This window comes from Zosterops lateralis, assembly GCF_965231275.1.
Source record: "Zosterops lateralis genome assembly, chromosome: 1".
NCBI lineage: Eukaryota > Metazoa > Chordata > Aves > Passeriformes > Zosteropidae > Zosterops > Zosterops lateralis.
In genome coordinates, this window is record NC_139762.1 from 56,770,046 (window position 1) to 56,796,033 (window position 25,988).

At 36.8% G+C, this 25,988-nt stretch overlaps 1 protein-coding gene across 6 annotated transcripts in view; it reads right to left on the reverse strand.

Annotated features, from left to right (window-relative positions):
- GOLGA4 (golgin A4) overlaps positions 1 to 25,988 on the reverse strand; it is a 71,954-nt gene that overhangs the window by 26,911 nt on the left and 19,055 nt on the right. For all 6 annotated transcript variants that reach the window (XM_083864810.1, XM_083864813.1, XM_083864811.1 and 3 more), the window contains exons 3-14: positions 23,360 to 23,425; positions 21,918 to 22,232; positions 19,801 to 19,848; positions 19,361 to 19,417; positions 15,172 to 15,270; positions 14,511 to 14,649; positions 12,043 to 12,230; positions 11,026 to 11,109; positions 10,053 to 10,200; positions 2,820 to 2,998; positions 1,679 to 1,810; positions 472 to 627 (exon numbers count right to left, since the gene is read on the reverse strand). In XM_083864810.1, coding sequence (XP_083720936.1) covers positions 472 to 627; positions 1,679 to 1,810; positions 2,820 to 2,998; positions 10,053 to 10,200; positions 11,026 to 11,109; positions 12,043 to 12,230; positions 14,511 to 14,649; positions 15,172 to 15,270; positions 19,361 to 19,417; positions 19,801 to 19,848; positions 21,918 to 22,232; positions 23,360 to 23,425 — 1,611 coding nt within the window. The remainder of the gene's footprint in view (positions 1 to 471; positions 628 to 1,678; positions 1,811 to 2,819; positions 2,999 to 10,052; positions 10,201 to 11,025; positions 11,110 to 12,042; positions 12,231 to 14,510; positions 14,650 to 15,171; positions 15,271 to 19,360; positions 19,418 to 19,800; positions 19,849 to 21,917; positions 22,233 to 23,359; positions 23,426 to 25,988) is intronic.

The window sequence follows — 25,988 nt, forward strand, 5'->3', positions numbered from 1 at the left end:
TTCTTAATGTGTTTTAACTGTCCTGTAAGTAGCAAAGTGAATCTTGCCAATGAACTTTGTTGTGCCGTTGCTTAGCATTAAATCTGATTTTTACTGATACCCTTGCTGCTGATTTTTTAAGTGATCTCAAACACTCATTTGTACCTTTATTAAAGTATCCTTATAAGCATTCGTAAGGTAGCAGCACCCACAAGTTAAACAGCAGGAAATTTAACTCCTAATTATAACATACCTAAAAATCAAGTAGATGGATATAAATTCATATCCCACACCATGGTGCAAAGTGAATGTATTTCTATATTTTGCCACCTAATCTTATAAAAAACTAGAGGCTGCAGAATCGCATGGCAATTTATTAAACTTTTGTCACTTTAATTCCGCAAAACCTAATCACAACAAATCACCATTTGTAAATCTGTCACAGTTAAACACATACTTGTAAATGCTTAGTCTTTTGGAATCTTTACTCACAGTTCTACAAGTCTCTACTTCTTGATGCATCTCCTGAACTTTCTTGTCACATTCAGACTGTATGGCTTTCTTCTGCAGCTCTAATTCTTCTAAGGCTAGGGACTCCTGCTGCTCTCGCTCTTGAAGGGCTTTTAAGCACTCGCTCTGATTTTTTTCCTGCATGAAGAAGTACAACAAAACAATAAACTATAAATGTAGTCATCAAACCTTCAAGAACATTATGACAGGATATTTTCAAATCAGTTAATAGGAATCGTACTCTAATCACCTTTATTTTCTACACAAAAACACATGGAGTTTGCATTTGATCTGTGAAAACATAATTGTAATAAATCACTTCCTTTTTTTCTTGGAAACCATTCGTGTTTGCATGAAAAACATAATGCAATCAAGCCTTCCATTTTGGTTTGTTTACCACTATTAATTGAGAGTAACATCTGAGAAGAATGAAGTCTGTTCTCACTTGATTCCACTGCTAATATATTTTTAAGTTTCTGTTTCTTACAATTAAGGAAGCAACCTGTGAAACAGGTATAAAAATATACTCAGGACAGGGCTGTTGAACTCTCTCAGTCCTAATCATTATCTATTATGGAGAGGCAAAAAACCTAATCCACTATTTGTAACAGATACACAGAGATGATACATATACATAATATGTTACATATATATCAACTATTTAGGCAAACTGCATTATTAGCTATAGTGGATTACAGTTCGTGAAAAAGTGCAAAGAATTCCAACAATTCTTCCAAGTCTGATCCTGAAGAAAATTCTTTTTCTGATGTCAAACACTACAAATAATTAACTCTGTTCACATAACACAATACAAACAGAATAACTATACAAACACTTTTCAAACAGCCTCATTTCTTGTACTTCTTTTACTCTAGTTGCTGGGGCTGACTGCCAATGATCCACAGGAAGGTATTAAAAAAGCGAGTCTAAAAAACAATTAAAAAAAAAGAAATAGTTTCCATAAGATACAGCTGTCACTGAGTACTGACAATGATAAGTTATCATTATTCAGTCTGGATCATTGCAGCTGCTTTCCTTTCATGTTGCCGAAGTCTCTGAGCTGTTTGACTTTTGAAGAGCACTTTGAGCCCAGAAGGACTCTCACTGTGGAATAGTGTCAATCCAAGACTTCTAATCCCAAATCACATGTAAGAGAAATGTCTTTCTAACACATTTTAGGTTTACTTACAAGAGCTGCCTTCATCTTCTCCTGGAATACCTTTTCTTGAGCCTGTAATTTCTCATTTAGCTCCTGATCTTTGGTAGCCAGTTCTTTTTTATGGATTTTTTCTAGTTCAGCAACTCGTTCCTCTGAAGACTTCTGTGAATCAAAGTCAGAAAAAAACTCATTTCAAAATATTAACTTTCTATTTTTTCTTAATAAGAAAATAGTGTAACAGTCAGAAGAAACTGGAACCATCTCTTTGTTCCCTTTGAATAAGTTATGATCACTTGGAGTGCTTAATATTAAGCCCTGACAGTTCTTATTTTCAAGCTGGAAAGTTACACATATTCCTTCTCAAGTCTTACATTGTTGTACTAAAGGGAATGTTTTCTAAAGACTCTTCTTCCAAGTCAAACTTAGTGTTTTCAATTAAAACATGATAATACATTGGAAAGGGAACTTTTTTGTAGCTTTCCCAGTATTCTTATTTCATAAGCCAGAAAGTCAAGTGGTGATCCTCTATGTAGGTAGTTATCTACAACCTCCATACATGCTTTATTTAAGAATAATTTAAGCATGTCAGTCATCCCCTTAAAGCATTAGCATATTCTCTTAGAAAAATTAATACCATTATGAATGTCAACACAAGAACTGTAACTTAAGGGTGTTCAAATTTACAGCTTTGCAAGGCATGTGAAGTAGTCCAGCAATTCCTACCTAAATACACCAGATGAAGCAAGTTATAGAAACTTTTAACCAGCAAACAATATGGCAACAAGTTCTTAAACATTTACACATACTCAGCTAGGATAATGATTAAAAGCTAAAAGTGATTAAAACTCAAAATCTTAGTGGAGATGTGTAAGCTTCCTGCCACTTATCTCTTCTTGTCTCTGTTTCAAGTCTCAAGTGTACTTTTAATAAATAATTTTATTAAATACAGTGAAGCAAAGAGTAATACTATTTATTTTCACATGTCATTAATGAACTGATTTAAATTGCTGGAGCAAAAAAAACCTATGAGGAGTTTTCTATTTTTCATTAAGTAAATCTTTAATCACAGAAAATAATTTTATAGGTTTTATTAACAAGCAAAACTTTAAAACATAGTTCTGCCATACTGATGTATCTTACAACAGTGCTTTAACTGTAATAAAGTTTTTACCTTCATAATCTCAACCACCTCTTGTTTCACTCTGGTTAATTCCCGCTGAAGATTTACTCTCTCTTCTTCACTTGCCTTTTCTACTGCTTTAATTTTTTCATCCATTTCTGTCTGCAGTTTTTTCCGGGCTTCCTCTGTCTTTTGGGCCATACTTAAAGCCTTCTCAAGCTCTTCAAAAGCTGCCAAGAAAAAAAAAGTATATGATAATTGAGAAATATCTCTATATTTTGATAGAAGAATTACACAAAAAGAGAAGAATGAACTTAGGAATTCATCCAGAATTCACATGTTCATTTTTTAAAAAGGAAAGAGAACTCACAAATAGATGTGAATTTCTTCAAATACATCCTGCAGCTTCTATTTCTTTGCCTAAAATCACTATAATATGCATAAACCATATTAATGAATGAACTGTAACACTCCTCTCTATACCTGCTGAGTAAACTTTGAAGAAATGGAAAATAGCTGCACAAAGAAAGGTAATTCACACTAAAACAAGCAGACAGAAACAAACCAAGAATGACTACTATGCAAGTGAGTTGTTAGTGGGTCATGGAGAGTATCACCTGAATAGAACACTGATGTACCAGGCATTTTATATAGCTAAGAGTAACTCCAAACTGTAAAACCTAGAGAATTGTTTCATTTAACTGTGTTTCATAGAGTCCACAATGGCTTTGCTAATTTCATTATCTCAGTATTTATATGTAATGTATGCTTCTACCAGTGTAGTAGCTGAGTGTTTAAAAGACTGTCTGGCACTTCTAACTTCACAAATAAAATGTAAAAAAAAAAAAAAAAAAAAAAAAAAAAAAAAAAAAAAAAAAAAAAAAAAAAAAAATTAGAAGTTAAGATTTGCTCCTAGAAAACTTGAATAGCTATAAATTGTTTCAAACGAACACTCAAGCTGCAGTGTTGAATTTTATTTACTCTTGCACAGGATGCACAAATCCACTGAAACACATTTTAATTTATAAAATAGACACAATACTTCCGCAGCTTCATCTCATGCTAAGGAGAAGTACTCTGACATGTTTTATTCACTTCAAAGATGATAATTTAGATATATAAAGAAAGCAAATAAATTCCAGTATTGTGAGCTTGTTTATTTATTCAATACCCCTAAAACTCAGATATCAGAATCTATACAGAATTTCAAGCATTATTAGGGATATCTCTTTTCCTGAAGGGACCATGAATGTGGAATATATTCATGCATCTGTTTATGCAGAATATTAGAAAAATTCAGTCTCAGAACACTCTGCTATATGGTTAGTAGTTTGCATAACAGAATTATGGCAAAACACCTCTATAAAATAATTCAAAATCACAGTGCCAATATCAAGACTGTAATTTATCAGAGCACAACCCACTAAAAGTATATTATTCCATTATACCCTGGACTACTTGGACCCTATTTTGCAACAGAAAAAACAGAAAAAAATTTTTGAACTGTTATTTAGTATGCTAAGCTTTCTTCCAGTAAATTCTCTCCCGAAAAGAAAATTGTAATAGACTCACACATCTCTACTTATTTTGATTCGTCATTAGTTAGTAGGCATTCACAGCAGTTACTGCAACCTTTGCTTTTTATAAATTATCTTTAATAACATTCAGGCATGTGTTTGAGAAGTGAGCAATAATTTCCATTCCACATCTTTTGATAACATTGAAAATTGAAGATTTTAACCACAGTCTATACTTTTGAGGCAGTGCTGCAAATGTTTTCAAGTAACTTAATTTCATAAAACTCGATTCACCCAAATTCTGACCTTTCACAGAATTTTCTTCTGTTTTTTGAGGAAGCCTTTTTCTGACTACTCACAGCAACAATCAAGTTTTAAGGCAAAATGGGGCTGTAATTGACTCTGGCAATACCAAAGCAGATCACTGTATCCACTTTTCCACTCCTGGTTCTGCTTAAATGCTCAAACTATTACAAAAAATTAAGATCACTAGAGATTGTTTCAAACAGGAAAACAATCTTAAATGTAATACAAGCATGCACAAGGCTTATAGCTCCTTATTTTGCACAGTTCTTGACAGCCCTATCAAGGCATTTGCCACCTACAATCTGCAGGACTCAAGTTCTCTCCCCTTGCCACAGCAGGCACAAGCTGATTATGAATACAGCCCTGCAGAACTGTGTTTGGAAAACAGTAATGACCTCCCTGATGCTCCTCTTAGTCCAAACAAAAGCAGGCCAAGCAAAACTAGCAAAGTCCTTCAGTATTACAGCATCATCTTTTTTTTAAAGCCAAACAAAAAACCAACCAAACAAGTGAACAAAAATATTTAAAAAGCAAAACAAAAAATCCGCCAACCAAAAAAAAAAAAAAAAAAAGGCAAAAAAAAAACCCAAAAACAAACCAAACCAAACCAACCAACCAAACAAACAAAACCCAAACAAAAAACCCAAAACCACCACCAACAAAAAAACTCAACAACAACAACAACAACAACAACAACAACAACAACAACAACAACAACAAAAAAATCACCAAACCAAAAAGAACACCCCATGCTATGGACCTTTGCAAAGTACAGTTTGAAACTAAAGCCTGCAAGTAGAACATTGTTATTTCACTTTTCCATACATATTTTCTGATTCTTGTTCTGAGCCTCATGCATGTTATTTTCATTTGAGAAACCTGTTACTTCTGCAAAAGGAAAGAGAATATGTTTGCCACAGCCCACAGATCAGCCAAAGAGAAGATCCAGGTTCGCAATAGGATTGACTACTGATATGGAATTGCTGAGCAACATCCAGTACAAAAGCTGCATCATCACAAGCAGGATCTAATACAAAAGCTAAACAAAAGCTGATGGTTAAAAGCCAAGACAGTATGAAAGCACAAAGAAGCAATACTTCACAGAAACACAGCTATCTAAAAGTTAAATTGTATGCATCTCAGGCACATTTAGCCCTTAAGCGAAACAGAGTACTTTCATTCAAAGTAGTCAATTCTAGAGTAGCTGGACATAATCAAGTTTCAAACCAGCAGCGGGCTAAACCATCATCAAGGAGACAGAATGTGGTCTCTACTATTACTGTTACTTTTAATCTGTGAGAAATTTTAATTCTACCATGTATCAAACATGAAATAAAGGCCATATTTTTATTTAAATATACCTACTCTGAATGCAGAGAGTAAAAGCACTGCCTCTGCATTCTTCTCCAGCCTGCAGAACTTTGTTCAGGGAAGATCTTTCAACCAAGTATTGGTTGAATGAAGTTTCACAAAGGCACATTAGCAAATCAGAAATAGATTAGAAGATCAGAATAGAAAATAGATCAGAAATAGAAAAGAAGCACACCAACAGAGTGTCAGGTGAGTCTTGGAAAACCCCATTCGTGTGACAAAGCCAGACAAACTGAAAACTTTCCTGTGTAGCACGTAAATCACAAAAAAATGAGGCTGAGCAGAGTTTAAGGAGTGCAAGGTTTGCAAATCCATTTTTTATAAAGCATGTGCTGGAGAGTTGACTATTTTACCTACGCAACTCCAAAGTACCAATCTGGGTTCCCCTGGCCTTGCCCCTCCCACCGACAGTAACACCCAGGAGCGCTGCCATGGCCTTCTCTCCTGGCGCCATGCACCTTTGCTCTTTGCCTACGGCACCTCCAAGTGCTAAAATCTCCAAAGGAAGTAAACCAGCTTTGTAAACCAGCTGGGATTACACGCTCATTTTCTGAGGGCTGAGAGCAGGCATCATATCCAAATTTTGAAAAAAAAAAGGCTGAAATCATTCCTATAGCTGATTTGTGCATCTAGGCAGGATTTTAAATGCACAGTCCAAGCCTTTTTTTTTCCATTGAAGAAAGGTGCAAAGCATATGTTAATTAAGCTTGTAAAAGAAATGCTGCCTACAAATAGGATTTGCTTTCTGAAGACTTTGTTTGCTCATAGAATATAAATAAATCAGTAATGTGCATCCTGAGAAGTCATAAAGTACTTACGCTAGGTAATCTCAGGAGAAACAAACTTAAGTTTACTTGGAAATTTACAAATACTAAAAAGATCTTTGTTGAAGTTAAAAAATCGTGTTGCAGTTACCTCAAAAGTAGAAGTGCCTGAGAAGCACAGAATTTATGTTTTAGAACCCAGTTCAAGCACCCAGTGTGTGATGCAATAAAACCAGAGCCCTTACCCCAGTCCTGTTCATACAAGGCTTGGGAAAGGCACCATGAGTCACTTATTGGCATGTGTGGATGCAAAAAAACAAGATGCTCTGTGAGATTTCAACATAATGTACCTCTAACTAAAAAAAAAACCAACAAAAAAACCCCAAACTTCAACTGGGGAGACCAAGTTATAACACAACAAAAAATAAGCATATGTATCTTTTCACTATTTCATTACACAAAGATCCATTCACATTAAATCAAACACTGAAGCAATTCACTAAAGTCCTGATTTACAAAGAAAAATGTCAGAAATGTCAGAAATTAGGCAAGATGACATGGAAAACTACACCACTCTTTATTCTCCAAGTTTACACAAAAGTAAATTTCAATATTGTATTATGCTTATCTTATTTTGCTATAACATAAATGAAATTACATTTCTACTTCGTTCCATGAATTCAGTTCTTCACTAAACCATGATACAGAAAAAGAAGTCTAGAATTTAACAGTCTAGATACAGCTCTGTGCCATGTGGTCTGTGATGACCCTAGTAGAACAGGGAGGGTGGACCAGATGACACACTGTGGTCCATTCCAATCTTACCCATTCTGTGGTTCTGTGAAAGTCACCTCACATTAACTATCCCAAACCCAGAACTTTAAATGCTGACCTCAGACACATGAAATTGTCCAATTTGTAAAACCATTACAACTCAGAGGTTGCAGCCTGAAAACCAATTTCAGGCTCTCCTGGTGTGCAAAGCCATTTTCTCAAATAATTTAGTTCAACTGTATTGAACTACGCTAACATTGTAGATAACAATATTTTTGGAATGTATTAAGCCAAGGATGTAATAGAAAAATCTAATAAAGGTCATCTTACAATTCTGTCTTAAAGGCAGTGTTAACTAATTTTCCAAGGGTTCCAACATACATACATGCATGCTTAAAAGACTATAATAAATAAAGACTATAATAAATAAATGCACTCAAAAGGTAAAGTTGATACTTTTGTACTGTAAAATCAACCAAAGTACTTAAATTCTTTTATTTTAAAAAGAGCACATTTAACATATAAATCTCCCCTTAGAAAAGTGTAGTGTCGTCAACACAACATTCATTCAAATTAAAGTACTTCTCATTACAACAGAAGGTTTTCCAGTTGTCTAGAGAATCATCTCTAACCTGATTTCTGCTTCTGGCCAGGCAAACTTGAAGAAATTACTGTATTGATCAGTGTGTGTACATAGTACTATAATAATTCATAATAATTCTCCTGCCTCAAACAACACTATTGCAAACAACTATGAAAATAACTTCATATCTACAGAAGTATTAAAAAATTCTTCACCTTCTTTTTTTAATCATGGAGAACTTCCTAGTCTCCCAGTACCAAACAAAATACAACTTTGCAGGACTGACTGACTTACTTCTGAAGTACAAATTTCCAGAACTAAAAAGAATCATGCAACCTTGAAAGTGTAGGAGAGAAAGGCACCTAATCAAATTGTTTGTTTACTTTCACAAGATGGATGTTCCAGCTGCTTTTCTGCATTACAGCAGAATGATCTATCCAAATTAATCTTTAAAATTGCAAGTCCTAATCTAAATCTATATAGATTTTAAATAAACCCCTATTGTTGGAGATGATGAAAGTTTACAGGAAAGTTGTACAGATATGAATGCTTAGTAGAAGGCTCTCTGAATGTAGAACCTGAAAGTGGAATAGAGATGGAAGCAAGTTTTGATATAGAAGAATAAAAGATGTCTAAATTAAGGATTGCTGAGACAGGTGTTACTGGACAAATAAGAAGGCAAAGGTTATGTCAAGTTGGAAAGAGGTTCTATGGCTAGAGCAAAGGTTATGTTGACCACAAACAAAGAAGATGTTTTTACCAAGTAAAGAGGTCTCAAGAAAAGCAAAAGATACCATAGGCAAACAAAACCCATGTTTTTACCAAGTAGAAAAAAGAAAACTGAAAAACTGCAAGAAAACTGAAAAACAGCTTTAACCTTAAACTGTAACATGGGAATAATAGGAGTTGTGATAGGCTACAGGTAAATGTAAAGGTGTTGTGTATGATGCTGATTGGTTTTTATGTATTACGATGCTCAGTAAAGAAACCTATATAATGCATTGTAACCAGAGCTGAAGTGGCTTCAGGTTTTGTCTATAAGCTGATGCTGACAGCTGTAGGCTTGGCTCTGTTACCCACAACCCATGACTGCTGTGACTTCAATCTATGAAATAAACAGCACCTTTAAAGAGCCACCTGAAGTCCCGTACCTCTCGTTCAGGCTCCTACACCTATGAACTGCACTGTTTGAACTTCTCACTGCTTTTTAGAGAAAGAAAATATGTATTTTTTTCAAAGTAACACCTGAGCTTCTGCCAAAAGACTGAGCTTCTTTACATGCCCATGAGAACAAATTAAATTATTCTAAAATAATTCTAATGTAGTACGAAATAATTTCACTGTTTAAAAAAGAATGGTTTCATTTCATTTCATGCAAAAGAACTCCAAGCACACATAATGTTACCTGATTTCCATAGAAAGCAAACTATATCATACAACAGTTACATAAATATTCCTCTGCAACAAGCCTGAAGCAAAAGGAATCACCACTGCTGCTTCACTTAAATCAGAAATGCTTCCATTAAAACAATTGAAAGAAAATGCTTACTAGGGTTATAACATTTTTACTTCTTCACAAACTCTTATACACTCACTACTATGTTTTTTATGTGAATTCCTAGTGGTATTATAATGACAATTTATAGGTTGTTGCAAGTTTCTCTTCTTAAGTTAGACCAGACGAAGATTCCATCAATCTTTTCTCCTACAAACAGGGAAGTAGAGTTGCCTTTCAGAAGTTTCCTTCCTAAATCCAGTTTTATTGGTAACAGACAAATCAATCAAAAGCATCCCTAAACTCTGCTGTCCAGAAGTGAAGTTATTAATGATAGTAGCATGAGTGATGGGTAGAACAATAGAAAAATTAGCATCTCTTAATATTCATTCCAAACAGCAACTGTTAAAAAAGACCACACTGAAGCTTCCTGATGTACAAATATGAAAGCCAATAATCTATGTATATTCTTACCAGCTCTTTCAGATTTTTCTTTCTGCTCTTTTAATTCCTCGCCTTTTGTAGTTATTTCTTTGATTCGAGCACGCAGCTGGGCTACCTCCTCCTCCTTCATTTCCAATGTTTCATGCATTTGCCGCTTTGTCTCCGCAATTACCATCCCCTATGGAAAAGGTCCTTGTGACAAAAAGCTAGCAAATAAATAAGACATATACCTGAAACAATTTCAAGCCAAGGCACAATCCTTGACAGGAATAAACTGTAGTCTGTTATTATAAGACCAGAGATCATGGGATTTTTCTATGTCGGAAAACAGAAAATGCTAACAAAAAGAATAGAGATTATTTCTAAGAGTAATCAAAATTTAACTAGTGGTGAAAAGAATTCCAGCAAACATGGACCATCTAAAAACTTCCTCTTTCTAGTACAGACACTTTCCTTTGAAACATGTATTCTGTAAACAAACTCAAACTAAAAGTATTGTAGAGTCTGTACTTCTCCTTAGAGAATATGCCATACAATGTTAATCACATCACTTGTGGCACCACCAGAAGCTACTCCAGGTACCAAGACTGTGATAAAAAAAACTTTTAAGGAGCTAAAAATGGAGAAACCTTATTGTCTATTGAAAGTACAATACTTTATTGATTATTTTTTTAACTTTACTTTACTGATTATTTTTTAATTAATTTAATTGCATCTCATCTTCATTTATGTTTGGGATTTTTTTGTTCATTTTAGAGTTGGCATCAAGGAGTGTATTCAGTATATCTACTTCGTCCTAAATAATATCATGTTGCAGTATTAAGTATAACCTAACAGATATATATCTTATGGTACATATATAATAAATTCTTAAGTAACTTAAATTACTTGTTTATTAAAGCATAGATGAAAACCATCAGACCATTAAAACTAGCTTCTAATACCAAGAGCCAGATATTTTGTGTTTTAAACAATCTTCCTCAAAACCTACAGCTTTGTTTACCTTGTCTTGTTCTAGCTGTTCAATCAAATTCTTTGCATCACGTAGCTGCGTAATCAGTTTAGTCTTCTCAGCCATGTGAAGGTCCTAAAAAAGATCCCAACCATAAGTTGGTTGACAAAACAGCTTAGCTTTGGCTCTCACCCTGCTCTATGCCTTGGAAGAACACAGAACACAATCAAGAGAACCTGAAATGGGCAGTTTTAAATTACTTTTACTTCTCCCAGAGGTAGGCTGTCTTATGGCATCTGTAATAATTCAGAGATCTGAAGGCTTTGTTAGAGCCTCCACACATGGAGGTCTGAGTTGCTAAAGAAAAACAAGCAATATGTCTAAGATTTCTGCTCTATTACCTGCATCTGGGTTTACAAGAGGATCTCAGCAATGCAACATAAATGGTTGTTACTAGCCTTGTTCTAGAAAATGTCATTAAAATACTCAAGTCTTTCAGAGCATTTTCAAACCAGGCTAGTGCTCAGAGATGAATACAGAAAGGGGAATCTGATCTCTGTAACTAAACTTAAGTACAGCTATAGTTAGCACATTATGTCCCACACTTAGCATTAATGGACTTAAAAGGAAAATTGAGCAAAGTATTAATTTATTAGCTTTGAAATTTCACTTATGTTCACTATATTGTGATCTCCACTGCACTGCCTTCTTATTTTCCTGTTAATTTACATAATTAATGCCCCATTCACTATGTCTTAAAGGTTTAGCTCTGCTCCACTTTTCTCACTTTACCTTCTGTCTTCTGTGCTAAGACAGTCTTTTTCTCACCCCAATTTCCCACAACTACTTATATCTGATGGTTATTTATACAGTAAGGTTTCATCCCCTACTTGACCACTCCAGAATAGTTGCTGAGTGTATTAATTCCAAGTAGGTTTTGAACTTTTATCTCCAAAAAAGTACAGGGACAGTTTGTTTCATGGTCTGTCCTATCAATAAATTTTGGAAATACTGGAGCTCTTACTGTATTTTCATGGTTACCCATAAAGCTAAGAGCATTTTCCATACCTTCATTTTCTCCAGTTCCTGAAGCCTCTCTTCCAGCTGCTCTTGAAGTGCCTCTTTCTCATTGGTTAACTGGGCACAGCGCTCCTTATGTGACCGAAGAGTCTCCTTACAACGCTGTAGCAAGTTCTCTTGGCGCTTCACCCTCTGATTAAGAGTTTCCAGTGTTTTAACAGAATCTTCATTACCCTCTATAAGACAACATACCAACATTACCATAAGCACACCATTTCCAAATTGCAGATCTGCATTCAGCGACAATGCCGTGAACTCATAGGTCTCTAAAGAAAGTTGTGTGAAGTCTGCAAAACCTCCTAGTTCCTACTGTAAGTGCCAGAAACATTCTACACATACACAGAATAGTAAACACAGTCTCTCACACCAAGTTAGCTTACAAAACCCCAGCTACTTTATCAGCTTCAAAATGAAGCTACTAATCAACGATGTAATTAAAAAGTCATCATGATCTGTAAACCTGCCTGCTGCTACTAACAGAATATGCAGAAGCAGGAAAAAATGTGAAGCAAAGCAAATCACACCCTCCAAGTGTCACGCACACAGATTCTTGCATTCCCAAGGCTGGGTATGACATTTGTTCTAAAATATCCAGGTTGGCAATACTACATTCAGCAGGATAAAGGTTATGCTTAGTGTCTTTCTGAGTTGTACTCATAGAATGATGGAATGGTTTGGTTTGGAAGGGATCTTAAAGATCATCTAGTTCCAACCTCTGCCATAGGCCGGGACACCTCATAACAGAAGTTGCTCAGAGCTCCATCCAGGCTGGCCTTTAACACTTCAAAGGATGAGGCAGCCGCAACTTCTCTGGGCAACCTGTTCCAGTGTCCCCCCACCCTCACAGTAAAGAATTTTTTCTAATGTCTGTAATTTAAAGCTACTCCCTATCAGTTTGAATTACTGTATAACTGGCACATTTTACTGTGTGCTTCTGCTCTGATGTCTGGAGGCTGCAAGAGGATTTGTTGTTGTACTGGATTTACACGGCCAAGCTTCATTAGTGGAAAGGGAGCTACAGGGGTGGTTTCTGCAAGGAGCGACCAGAAGCTTTCTTCATGTCTGGCAGAGCCAATCCCTGGCAAAACGCCAAAGATAGATATGCTGCTGGTCAAGGCTGGGCCAATTAGTAATGGGGTAACGCCTCTGTGATAAAAAAATCTAAGAAGGAAGGAAAAAACCAATACTGCACAGTTGTAATTGCGCCCAAAGAAAAGCAGAGTGAGAACATGTAAGAGAAACAATTCTGCAGACATGAAGGTCTGTGGAGAAGGCGGGAGAAGAGGTGCTCCAGGCACTGGAGCTGAGATTACCCTGCTCCCTGTGGTGCAGACCGTGGTGAAGCAGCTGTGCCCCTGCAGCCCATGGAGGACAAAGGGGATGCCGAGATCCACCTGCAGCCCATGGAGGAGCCCATGCCAGAGCAGGTGGATGCTTGAGAGGAGGCTGTGACCCCATGAGAGGCCCGTGGAGAGAGAAACCCACCCTGGAGTAGCCTGTTCTTGAAGAACTGCACTCCATGGAAGAGTGACCCACACTGCAGCAGTTTGGGGAGGACTGTTGCCTGTGGGATGGGCTCACACTGCAGCAGTTCACAGGGAGCTGCTGCTCATGAGATGGACTCATGCTGGAGGAGTTCTTGGAGAACTCTCTGCTCCTCCCTCTCCTGTGGGAAGGATCCCACAGTGGAGCAGGGGAAGGACTCCTCTTCCTGAGCAGCAGATGAAACCACAGATGATGAACTGACCATAAACCCCCATGCCCTGTCTCCCTGCCTCTCTGGGGAAGGAGGTAGAGCTGGGAAGGAGAGAGGGGTGGGGGAAGGTGTTAAGGTTTTATTTTACTTCTTGTTATCCTGCTCTGATTTTATTAGTAATAAATTCACTTCATATCTCTAATTCAAGCCTGTTTTTGGCCATGACAGAATTTAGTGCGGGCTCTAACTCATGGACCCTTCTTTAAATTTTCTCTCCTCTGTCCAGCTGTGGAGGAGAGTGAGAGAGCTGCTTTTGTGGATACCTGACATACTACAGTCCAGAGGCAGACTCACACACAGAAAACATCTTGAATCACAATTTTCCATTATTGACTAAGCAGTACAAAAGCCATTGCACTAGGTAAGAACAGATGCTGAACAAATACAATTTCAAGATGTATGTTTAGCTCTGTCTTAACCCAACCTTTTATGAAGGATACCAATGAAAGACACTATTATTATATGTCAGCATTATAACGTCCCTTGTTCGGTAATCAAATATATACAACACTGAGAACCCCATTAATTTAAACAACCTCCAGATGTGAGGAACACTTAGGTTATTCAGTGGAAGGAATATCATAATTGATTTTTATTCTTGCTTTTCTTTTTTGATAAAACAAGAGAAAAAAACTCCTAAAGTCACAAACAAAAAGACAGAGACAAATGTAAGGTCTCTCAAAAAAGCCACAATGCCTACCATTGCTTCCTGGTTCCACAATATTTTCTGCACTGAGTTCTTTCATTGGACTTTGAACTTGTGGTTCTGATTGGACGTTTTGATCAGGCAATTCAGTGCATATCTGACCATTCTGTAATCTCTGTTTCAGCAACGACACCTAAACAAAATGTTCATTTTGTTAAAAAAAAAAAATCAAGGATTCTAAGCAGGTAATTTTTTAATCTTCAAAACTAGAAAGAGTTAAATTAATTTGGATAACAGCAAGTAGAAAAGTATTCTGTCTGAATTTTTTTACTATATTTTAAAAGTCAAAATTATGCTTCCAGTTAACAAAAATAAAATTACTATAGGTAGAGACCAATTAAGCAAAATACATGAATTTTGCTAAAGGAATTTTAGGTCAGACATCTCTTAATGTTGATATCTTGATAACAAAAACATCACAAAGGTATTTAAGTGCAAATCAGTCAATCATATTTAACATGAGTAAGATTTTTACACAGGTATCCTGTACCACAGAGACACACTTAATTTCTAGAAAATCTTAAATTCCTAAGAAGCTTTACAACTTCAGAGCAATTATAGTAAAACACTGATATGCATTATAGAAAATATATCACTAAAAAGAAAAAGTAAGAAGAGCAGTTTTCAACAACATCTCCTGGGTAAATTATCTTACCTGAGTTTGCAGGACACTAATAAGTTGATCCTTTTCTTCTAGGGAAGCATCAAATTCCTCTTGGAGATGTTTCTTAGCTTGTTGGTCCATCTGGAGCTCCTGATAATACAAACACATCTCAAATAAATACTGAAATGTGAACTGAAAAGTTCACATTATGAAAATATTATGAAATAATATCTAAAATATCTCTTTCATAATTTTGATCCCAAAATACAACCATAAAGTGTATATTTTTTAAACTTTTTAAAAAATTTATCTTATTTTACAACAGTCTACACACTATAATAAGAACATCCAATTATAATACCAGCATTAAAACAGCAAGAGTCTGGATTTGATCCAAAATTACCAAGGACTCTTTTTCCTAAGAGTAAGTTTGCATGGGGATTATTTCAAGCCTGCTCCTGAAAATCTGTCTTCCATGTACACATTTCTCCTGGAAGCTGAAGATTGCACTTTGGTAGATTCTTCATTTAGCCACCAAATTAAGTCAACATAAAGAGCAGAAATTATAAAATTCATTATGCTCATTCAATAAGCCACCATTCCAAAATGACAAATGCCATATATAAGAAAAGAAAATTGGCACAAATGTGTCTCAAATAAGAAAGGCAGAGAATGCCAAATAATTTAAATATGTGGCTTTACTTGATACTTACATGCATTTGTTTGGCCGAATACTCTTAGAAACTTGTAGATTTCATTTGTAGGATCTACAGAGTCTTATAACATATTTCCTGAAGGAGGTTTCTTCTAATTACTTCCTATGCTTTTAAAGTTTAAACATTTAAATTTATTTAAATAATTATCATTCTAGTAGAAAATAAATGTACTTAAATTAAATCACATCTAACTCCTTATTGAGAGAACCAGAACATATGTAGCATGCATGCACTGCAAATATTTTCAGAAACTTTTTAATCTTTTTTTATTTATGTATTTGTTTCATCCATATATATCTTCCCCATGATTTACCCCAAGAAAAGAATGCTTCTGTGACTGTTATTCTGCAAAGATAACTTGCATAAAAGCAATCACCACCCATAAATATGAGTTCCATTAGCAAGGCAAAGACAGAGGACAATAGAAAGAGAAATAAAGGATGAAAAAAACGAATGAGACAAAACCGAGCACTGGATGCTTCCTGCGCTGCTTTCCTCCCACTCTAAATCTTGTTTTTATGCTGCCTTGCTGTCTATCCCTTACCTCCAACAGTGAATGCCATGCCACAGACAAGGCTGATACCAGCTTTGAAAACCACAGCTGTACAAGCTGAGCCTTCCCAGCCATGCCCAGGCAGGACAGTGAGGGAAAGCATCACTGCAAAAACCATTCCTCTCTTCCCAACTATACCACTTCTTAACTCTGCATTGCCTCATGTTCTCAGCATTTACGGATCACACTTCTGCCCTGTGCTTCTGAGCTTTAGACGCAATTCCCTCCAAACAAAGCAAAGCAGGCCAGTATGAGAACAAGTGTCAAAGATTTATTGAAACCAACACAGAAATGGTCCTCTTTGGATCTCACAGTCCCTTCTGATCCTTCTTCTGAGAATAATGAAGAAGTGCTTTAAGACTGTTTTTGAGGAATTACTCCTAACAGGAGAAAACTCAGTTAAGCAAAACTCGTTGATTTCTAGGGACTGTGTCACACTGCCAATTCGGCTTCAAAGGAAGATTAGTTTACTCTTACATGGCTCTCTTAGAAGAAACTTGCCTGATTCAACATATTTATGGGGAAAATGGACTGTATGATGAAGAAAAGGATTATTAAAATTTATTTCTGATAACAAATTATTACATCAATGAATGAACTACTCTGGACCATTTTAGGTTCCACAATGGAAACTTTTCATTTTATTTATAATTTTTCCTTTGTTGTCTGTTTTACCTAATGCTGCAACACCTGGGCTTCCAAAAGATCAGAAAAACACTTTTTCAAGTGTATCAATTAATGAAAAAGAATTTCAGCATTAGATTTGAAGGAATCTTTAAATTTACAAGATTGTTAAGTGTAGGAGAAGGGAATACAGGTGACCTCATCCCTGGTAAGTAACAGCTGTGTTAATTTCCCAATACAGCCTTGCCCCTATGAGTCACAGCTATAGTCAATAAAGATAAGTGTGATAAAAGGGAGTGTGTTAGCCAGTGAGGGGGAAATTATGAAGGAGGAGGAAGCTTGAGGAAGAGGGAGCAAGAGGATCATGAAGAAGGATCCTGGGGAGAGAGAATCACTGCTGTCAGGTCAGTCAGGGTCTGCAGTCAGAGCCTGTTGTTGGAACCTGCAGCCATCGTCTAGCTGGGTAAAACCCTGCATTCAGTCTGCAAACCAATACCTGCAGTCATAGTTTAGCAGGGCATAACCAGCAGTCAGGGGCTGCAAGGGAGGCCTACAGGAGGAGCTGGCTGCAGCCAGAGTCAGTGAATAGTTGGAGTCAGGATGGCTGAGCTGTAAAGAGGAATAAACCAGGACCCTTTTCATGCTGTGATAAACAAGAAGTCTGTCCCTCATCTCATTTCCATCTTCTAACAAGAGGGCTGCTGCAATGGTTAAGAATGAGATTAAATGTTACATTTTATATATATATACAAAGGTGTATATATATAAATCAGAAATATATATATATAACATATCTACATACATGAATCACAAAGACTATGATGGAAGTGAAAAATAAAATGTACGTGTCCAACTCTTTGTCATATGCCAAAGATTTAACTCTGTTCCACATATGCCTTCCTGACTTTAACAAGTAGCAATACACTAGAAAACTAATCCTACAGGAGCATGCAGATATGGACCTGACACAGAATAAGCTTTTTCATTTGATCTTCTAGTGATCTGGAAAAGATACAACCCTGGCAAGCTGATTTTGACAGAAATGCAATGGTTTCTTCCCTCCTATGTACTGACAGTTTAGCTTAGGACATGGCTGCAGACACAAGCTACAGCTCAGCTGAGTGCAGTACTCCCAGCACTCACTGACCCACTGTTCTCAGCTGCTGGGGCAGAAACAGAACAGATGTGAACCAAATGCTATCTCACTAGCACACAAATTCATAGCACGCTTACCTGAATTACTCCCCAGATTGCTGAAGAGTGCCCAGCAATTTGCCAGTGACATCCCTTAAAATGACTGGCTGCCTGACTAGTCACAGGGATAGCTCCTTATGGGTGAGCTTGAGCCTTGAGTACACTCATGGTTAAATACTCACAGTCACCATCTGTCATTATGAAGGGGACAGGTCCTGGTCCCTGTCTGTGGGCAGAACACTCAACAGCCTGGAGTGAGCCAGGAATAGGTGGGACCTCACCAAGGTCTAATGGCTCCTGCAACCTCCATGCCAGTGCTGCTGCTCAACACAGCACATGCCAGAAGCAGGTGTGTAGTCGTAAGACAAAGCCTGTGACTTTGGGCTAAATGGTACCCAGCTCTCTAGCAATGCAAGAGCACAGACAGAGGCCCTTGCACACCCATCTCCAAACCTGGTGTTGCACTAGCTCCTGAGGCAATAGAATGGCTTCAGCTTCACATTGCACTTCACCCGGCTTTGACAATATGATGATGTTGAACTTGCCCTTTTAATCTGCTCAGTCTAATCATCTATACGTTTTTTTAAGTCCATTGTGTTTATTATCAATACCAAATACATAAGAGCTTCTCCTTTTAATTTCACTATAATCTAAGGAGGAAAGTCATAACAAAACCAACTTGATTTTATGACTGAAAACAAACTGTACCAAAATCCATAAAACAATGGAAGTATTACAACTGAGATAAAGATGATTTTTTTTTTAATTATCTTAATTTTTTTGATTGTTGTTGAAATCCTCACAAAAATGTGCCTATCGCTTGTGTTTGCCTGAATTAGTATTTGTCAGTAATAGAAGGGCAACAAATTGCACAGGGACATCTATGGCCCAACTATACTGCAAGAACCACACACACTTCTACTTATTTCACAATGAACAACAGGAGTAGTTCAGTTGGTGATGCACTGCTCTGTCTTAAGAGTGTAGCAATTAGCTGCTGAATGGGAAGCAAGCCAGAGGAGTAACTCCATATAAACAAAAAAAACAAAAGCAGTAAAATACCCTGCTCTGTAATAGAAAATATTTTGTGAACAAAAACATCAAAAGCTAGGCAGAAAAAGATCCTATGTAGGTGTGATATCAAGGAAATTACCTCTCTCAGTTCTCCAATTCTGCGAAGTGCTTTATCCTGGCTTTGACTCAGAATGCTCTTAAGAAAAAAGGAAGAATAAAGATCAGCTGTATTAAATGTAATTTTAAAATGGATAAATAAATTCAAAACATTCACAGATGTAATGGTCTGTTTCTCTTTCAAGTCATGTTTGATGTGCAAGTATGTCATGAACTGCCAGCAGTGGGTTGGCAATCAATCTATCACCTGAAGTCAGCTGATTTAACAAAAAAGGCTGGAGTACAGTACTTCACAGTTATTCTGACAAATTAATTTTACCTTGGCTTCCTTAGAAATCCCAGCTAAGAAATCGCCTTCTGTTACATACACACAACACACTGAAAATTAAATCTGTATTGTCACTACACATTTTAAGATTTAAAAACACCTGCAGGTAAGAGAGGATGAAAAGTAATGCTCACCTGTAGCTTCTTCTTTTCCCGCTGGATAACTTGATAAGCAGACACTAGCTAAAATACACAAATTGGATATAAAGATGATAATATGTCTGCATATAGCCATCAAAATAATTTCCTTAGTTAGATCACTACCTGCATTTTCAAACTCTACACTCCACTTGAGAATGCTCTTTTGATAGAACTGTACTTAAATTTCCTTAATGTTATTTTTTTCTATATCTATAAAATATCTCCAATATGTTAAAAAATATAAGCCTACATGACAAAACGATGATGTTACTCGTACACAGTTTTCCCTTCCCTGAGATGACATACCACATACCATCCTTCAACACAGGGGGTCAAACCCAAGAGTATCAGGAAGTTACATCCCAGACAGCTACCCAAAAGGGGTGACCACTTGTAAGAGTACCCATCTCAGGGAGATTAAGTAAAAATAATTTTACAAAGAGCATGCATTAAAAAAATAAATTTCTAAATTTAACAAAACATGGTGTAATTTCTCATCCCATATGCTTTGCATATATCCAGCAAAGACAGATTGAAAATGGACAGTATTTAATTTCTCACTGTAAACTGACAAAAGGAGTAACTGCACAGATTAGTTTACTTAAATATTTCATTACAACTGCCAAGTAGCATTATGCTGAAGTAGCATAAAGGCACTTGGAATTAGAACATTCTCTTTTCAAATTCATGAAAAATTTAAGAAAAAAACAATTTAGAACACTGAAATCAGAAATCAGTAAGTCAAAATATATCTTCAAATTCTTATTTAAAACAAACTAAACATTTTCAGAATTCAAAATTAATTTTGAAAGTCATATTTATATTGCCCTTCTAAGAAAATCAAAACTGATATGAGTGGTTTCCTATACCATAGTTTTGAGATGCTAACTTTGCATCCTATTTGAGGAAGGAAAATGTATTTCTGCCTTAATTACTCATCATATATTAAAAACAAGTTTCTTCCAAGCTCCAGCAAAACAATTCTTTTCAATTGAACTACAGAAAGTCACAAAACCAGGAAAAAAAACCCAAGCCGTTTTGATGGAGAAAGTTAGGATTTGGTGGACAGATTATGCTAATAAAAAAACCCCAAACAACCAAAAAAAACACCAAAACAAATCCACAAACTGAAGAATTTCTCTTTAGCAACTACTATTTGTATAAACTTAAAAAACCCCACTTATTACACTAGCTGGAAGTGAAGGAAAAAATATTGTGAGACAACTGCTTTTTCAGGCATATGCTGAATACTGCAGTCACTGTAAACATATTTTAGATTCCAGGGATTTTGACGAAAGTCTGCACAGGAATTTTAGTATGTGAGGGCAGCAAACATTAAAAGAACTGTAGAAAACAGTGCAAACATCCAGTTTTAAACACAACACATTCACACTTCAAGAAACAATTTAAAAAACCCAAACAAAACCCCAAAACTAATTTTAAAACCCAATACCAAAACACCACTATCAGTTAGGCAGCTTTACTTTCCCCAGTAATTTGGAAAATGAGTAGTGAAATTACTTTTATAACTGATTTTCACTAAAATTTAAAAAAAAAAAAAAAAAAAAAAAAAAAAAAAAAAAAAAAAAAAAAAAAGTTTGAATTAATTCCTCCCAGGGAATACCTGGAAATTATGAAGAACAGAACTTATTTTTTGAAAACAAAATGCTTGCCTATTGCACATGGACAGAATATACACTGTGCACTTCAAGAACAAGTTGAACAAGTTGCAGAAAAAAAAATAAATTTGCTGTCATGGGAGTACAAGTCATTCTCATCTCTGTAGTGAACTCCACACTCTGCTAGATGCTTTCAGCTGAAATCTTAATAGGCCTGCTCTGTGTGAGCAATCATGAATTAACCTCTACTGCTGACATCAGGAAATCATTTACAAACAAGAGAAGAAAAAGATTTCCATGTTTTATTGTCAAAAAAAAATTGACCTATTTAGGACAAAAATAACTAGACTTAGAATAATTTAACTTCTGCGCTAGTTCTAAATTGAAATATTTGCTCCAAATAGGAAAACAAAAAGATTGTCCACTGCTGCAGTATCTCTTAGCCTAATCTCTTTCCCCTTTCTGCCTAGCTAAACCAGTCACATTGCCTACCTCTGAGTATTTTCCCCTATAGTTGCCCAAGCTGCGCTCCATTCTACGCAGACGCTGCAGTAACTGCTCTTTGCTGAAGCTGTCCATATTTCCCAGAGACTCTTCTGTTTCACTTTCAATGTCAGAAGGTGGATCAAAGGTGGGACTGGTGGTTTCCAAGTCTAGTCGATTCAGTGAGTCTCTCGAAGAGCTTCGTACCAGGGACTCTTTAGAAGAAGAGCGAAATAGGGTCTCTTTTACTGGGCTTCGAAACAAAGACTCCATGGAGGGAACTCGAAGCTGAAGCCTCTGGGCAAAAGATTGACTGTCACTTTGCTGCAAAAATTCAAAGAAAGTAATTATTTCTGCACTGCTTTTAGGCAGACAGACACACTAAAGTCCAGGAAAGAGACCCAACCTGTGCAAAGAAACTACTGTTGTCGAACATATGCATGACACCAAATACCTGCCACTCCCTTAAAAGAATCATCTTCTTGTGCAGGAAAATCAAGCATGCAACTACCAGATGTGTACAATTTCAGATAGCAACTAAATCTAATAAACTACAGCTCTGATTTAAACTTTTAGAATGCATTTCTGTGTAATCCCTCTAAAAATAATGTGTAACTAATATAAATGTTTATTTACTATTGTCTCAAACATGAAAAGTGTAACTGACTTACTTCTTGATGTATTACACAGAAGACTGTATTTATCTTAAAGACACAGATACTTTCCTATGATAAAGGGAACAAAATTAACCATAGAAGTCCTTGTATGATAGTTGGTTCTAGCAAGCCATCTTCAACAGTACTTTTTTTATTTTTATTTTAAATGGCATTATGATTTTTACATAAAACAAAATTATTGATTTATGCAGCTGTAGTACTTACTTCATTCTATACCAGAATGTGCTGTGGTAACCTATACTGCTGCTCCTACAGAAGTGTTGTGAAAGCATTGCTGCATGCAATGTTGCCCCTACAATTAAATGCTGGAGGCACATGCCAGAAGCCAATGCTAATCCCATTTCAGCAAGCTAAATGTTTCCCTGAGACATATTAAAAATGACCTACATCTTCATCACTAGTGACAATATTTTCAGCCTACCAGTTCTTTTCCTTCAGCTAGAAGGTAGCTTTTCAGATGCGTAATAAGCCCTCTACTTTTGAAAGTGAATGTAATGCTCTATATCCTATGATGGCTATGCAACAAGAGGCATCTCAATGCTGCCAGTCTGCTAACCAGTCCTTATGAAAAAAAAAAAAAAAGCTCCACACATCAGTGACAATATTTAATACCAGCTAATGGGATTACACACAAACAAAATAACTGAGCATCCTGACAAGCAAGTACTTATCCCTACTTCAGCAGGAAGATATATACTGGGCACTTAAGCCAATATAACACAAAGACAACACAGCAGTGAAGAAGGAAACAAAGCCCTCATGCCCTCCACGTACCTGTGGAGAGGCAGGTTCACTTCCATTGTTTTCTGTGGATCCAGGAAGTGGCTGTTTATTCAAGTTCTACAGGAGGTAAAAAAACCATTAGAAGAAACAGAGTACAATGACTGTAATTCAATGATTCCTAGAAACAGCATTTTCCTAGAAACAGCTTTTTCCTTTGCCTGTGTTTTTAGTACTTTCTTTAGAAAGCATATTAAGATGTCTTCATGCAAACAAGCTAGTTTGTTAAATTCAAAACAGATTGCTGCAATATGCAGAACTACAAAGCAGCTATGTGTGCATGGATTAGCATGAAACAGCTGCAAATACACACACTCCAATTAAGTAGTTCATAATGATTATTTATATAACATTTATGGACAAATCAAAGACACACCCAAAAGACAAAATTATAGCAGGAAAAAATCTATCTGATGACTAGTATTTACAGCCAATATGAGTAAGAGTTGGCTTTAACATCATCTTTCTCTGTTTTGGTGCACTGGGGGGGCAGGAACTACCTGGAAAGGAAGTACTGGTAACAAACTTTTTAAAACTCTAACAAGCATGGGAAGAAAAGCTGGAAAGAAACCTGGTTCATGGGTCAGGCTTAAAGGGTTACAGTGAATGGGGTGACACCAGACTGGTGAGCTGTCACTAGTGGGGTTCCACAGGGCTCCATCCTCAGCCCTGTGCTCTTCAAAATTTTCATGAATTACTTGAATGCAGGACTTGAAGATACACTAAGTTTGACAATGATACTAAATTGGGAGGAGCTGTTGATTCCTTTGAAGGCAAAGAGGCCCTGGAAGAGGGCGTGTCAGCAAATCAGAGGGCTGAGAAATCAGCAATCATAGGAAGTTCAATGAAGACAACTGCCAAATTCTGCACCTGGGATGGCGCAGCTCTGGATGTACAGACAGACTGGGGTACAAGACACTGGAGGGCAGCACCACGGAAAGGGACCTGGAGGTCCTGGTTGATGGCAAGTTGAATATGAGTCATCAGTGTCCTCACAGCCAGGAGAGCCAACTCTGTCCTGGGTACATCAGGCACAGCATCACCAGCTGGGCAAGGGAGGGGATTGTCCCACTCCGCTCTGTGCTGGGGCCACCTCACCTTGAGTATTGTGTGCAGTTTTGGGTGCCACAATATAACAAAGATACAAAGCTATTAGGGACCATCCAAAGAAAGGCTACAAAGATGATGAAGAGTCTTGAGGGGAGTGAGCTGTACAAGGCTTGCTTATCCTGGAGGAGATAGAGGGGAGACCTCATTGCAGTTTACGACCTCCTTGTGAGGGGATGTGGAGGGGCAGGAGCTGTTCTAACCAGTGACAGGACCTGAGGGAACAGCATGAAGCTCTGTCAGGGAAGATTATGTTGGATATTGGAATAAGGTTCTCTACCCAGAGGACAGCTGGGCACTGGAACAGGCTCCCCACATAAGTGGTCACAGTACCAAGCCTGTATGAGTTCAAGAAGTGATGGGACAACACTCTCAGGAATATGGTGTGATTCTTCGAGCTGTGCTGTGCAGGGACAGGAGTTGGACTTAGGTGAATCTTGTGGGTCCCCTCCAAATCACGATATCCTGTGATTCTAACTTACACAAATCCAGCTGGTTCTTTGCTGTATAAATCCAGCCCAAGTGAATTAGCAGAATATTCTAGAAACCATCCTGGATGTGGATTTTTTCAAGAGAAGTGAAACACTGAGGCATATCTAACAAAATATGGGTAAAGTCACCTAAGAGCAGTGTAACTCAATTTTCAATCAAGCTGTACCCCAAGCTGCAAAATCTAAGGTGTACATAGAACTGAAATCTCAATCATAATCACCCTTGTATATATTATCTCCTACATGATCACTCTCACAGCTTCTACTCTGGATATGCTGATAAACATACCTAAACAATCATTTGGCAGAGGAATAATTCACCGTAAAAGGTCTTCAAAAAGGTCTGACATGGAACAAATCTGAGGTAGGACAGAAAGACCACAGAACAAAGAGAAATCCTGATAGTTAAGGAAACCAGAGAACTGAGCAGTTACTCATATGTAGACAAAACAAAACGAGCCATACAAGAAGTCTCAATTTGGAAACTGTGCTTCACCTGGCTTGAACAAAATCTGCATTCTGCTTCAGAACACTATTATGTGGCAGTGGATTTGTTCCTAGTGGATTAACAATTTTTACGGGTTTTAAACTTCTACACTGTATTCTTGGCTCCATTACCCGTTCTTGTCATTTCTCCTAACAGGAAAAGCTAATAATAAGATAACCCAAATAAAAAATTAGCTTCTGCTTTATAATTTACAAAGGATCTGCTGTGCTACTATAGGACTGACAACAGAGGAAGATAAACACTTTACCAAGACTTCACAAAAAAAGATTGACTGGGCACTGGAATGGGCTACCCAGGGAGGTGGTGGTGTTACCATCTCTGGAGGTACTTAAGAAAAGACTGGATGCGGCACTTAGTGCCATGGTCTAGATGACAAAGTGGTGTTAGGTCATAGGTTAGACTTGATGACCTCAGAGGTCTTTCCCAACCTACTTAATTCTGTGATTCTGTGACTTAAAAACTAAATACATACACTTCTTAAAAAGATTATGTATTCTGATACACATAAAAAAGAGTT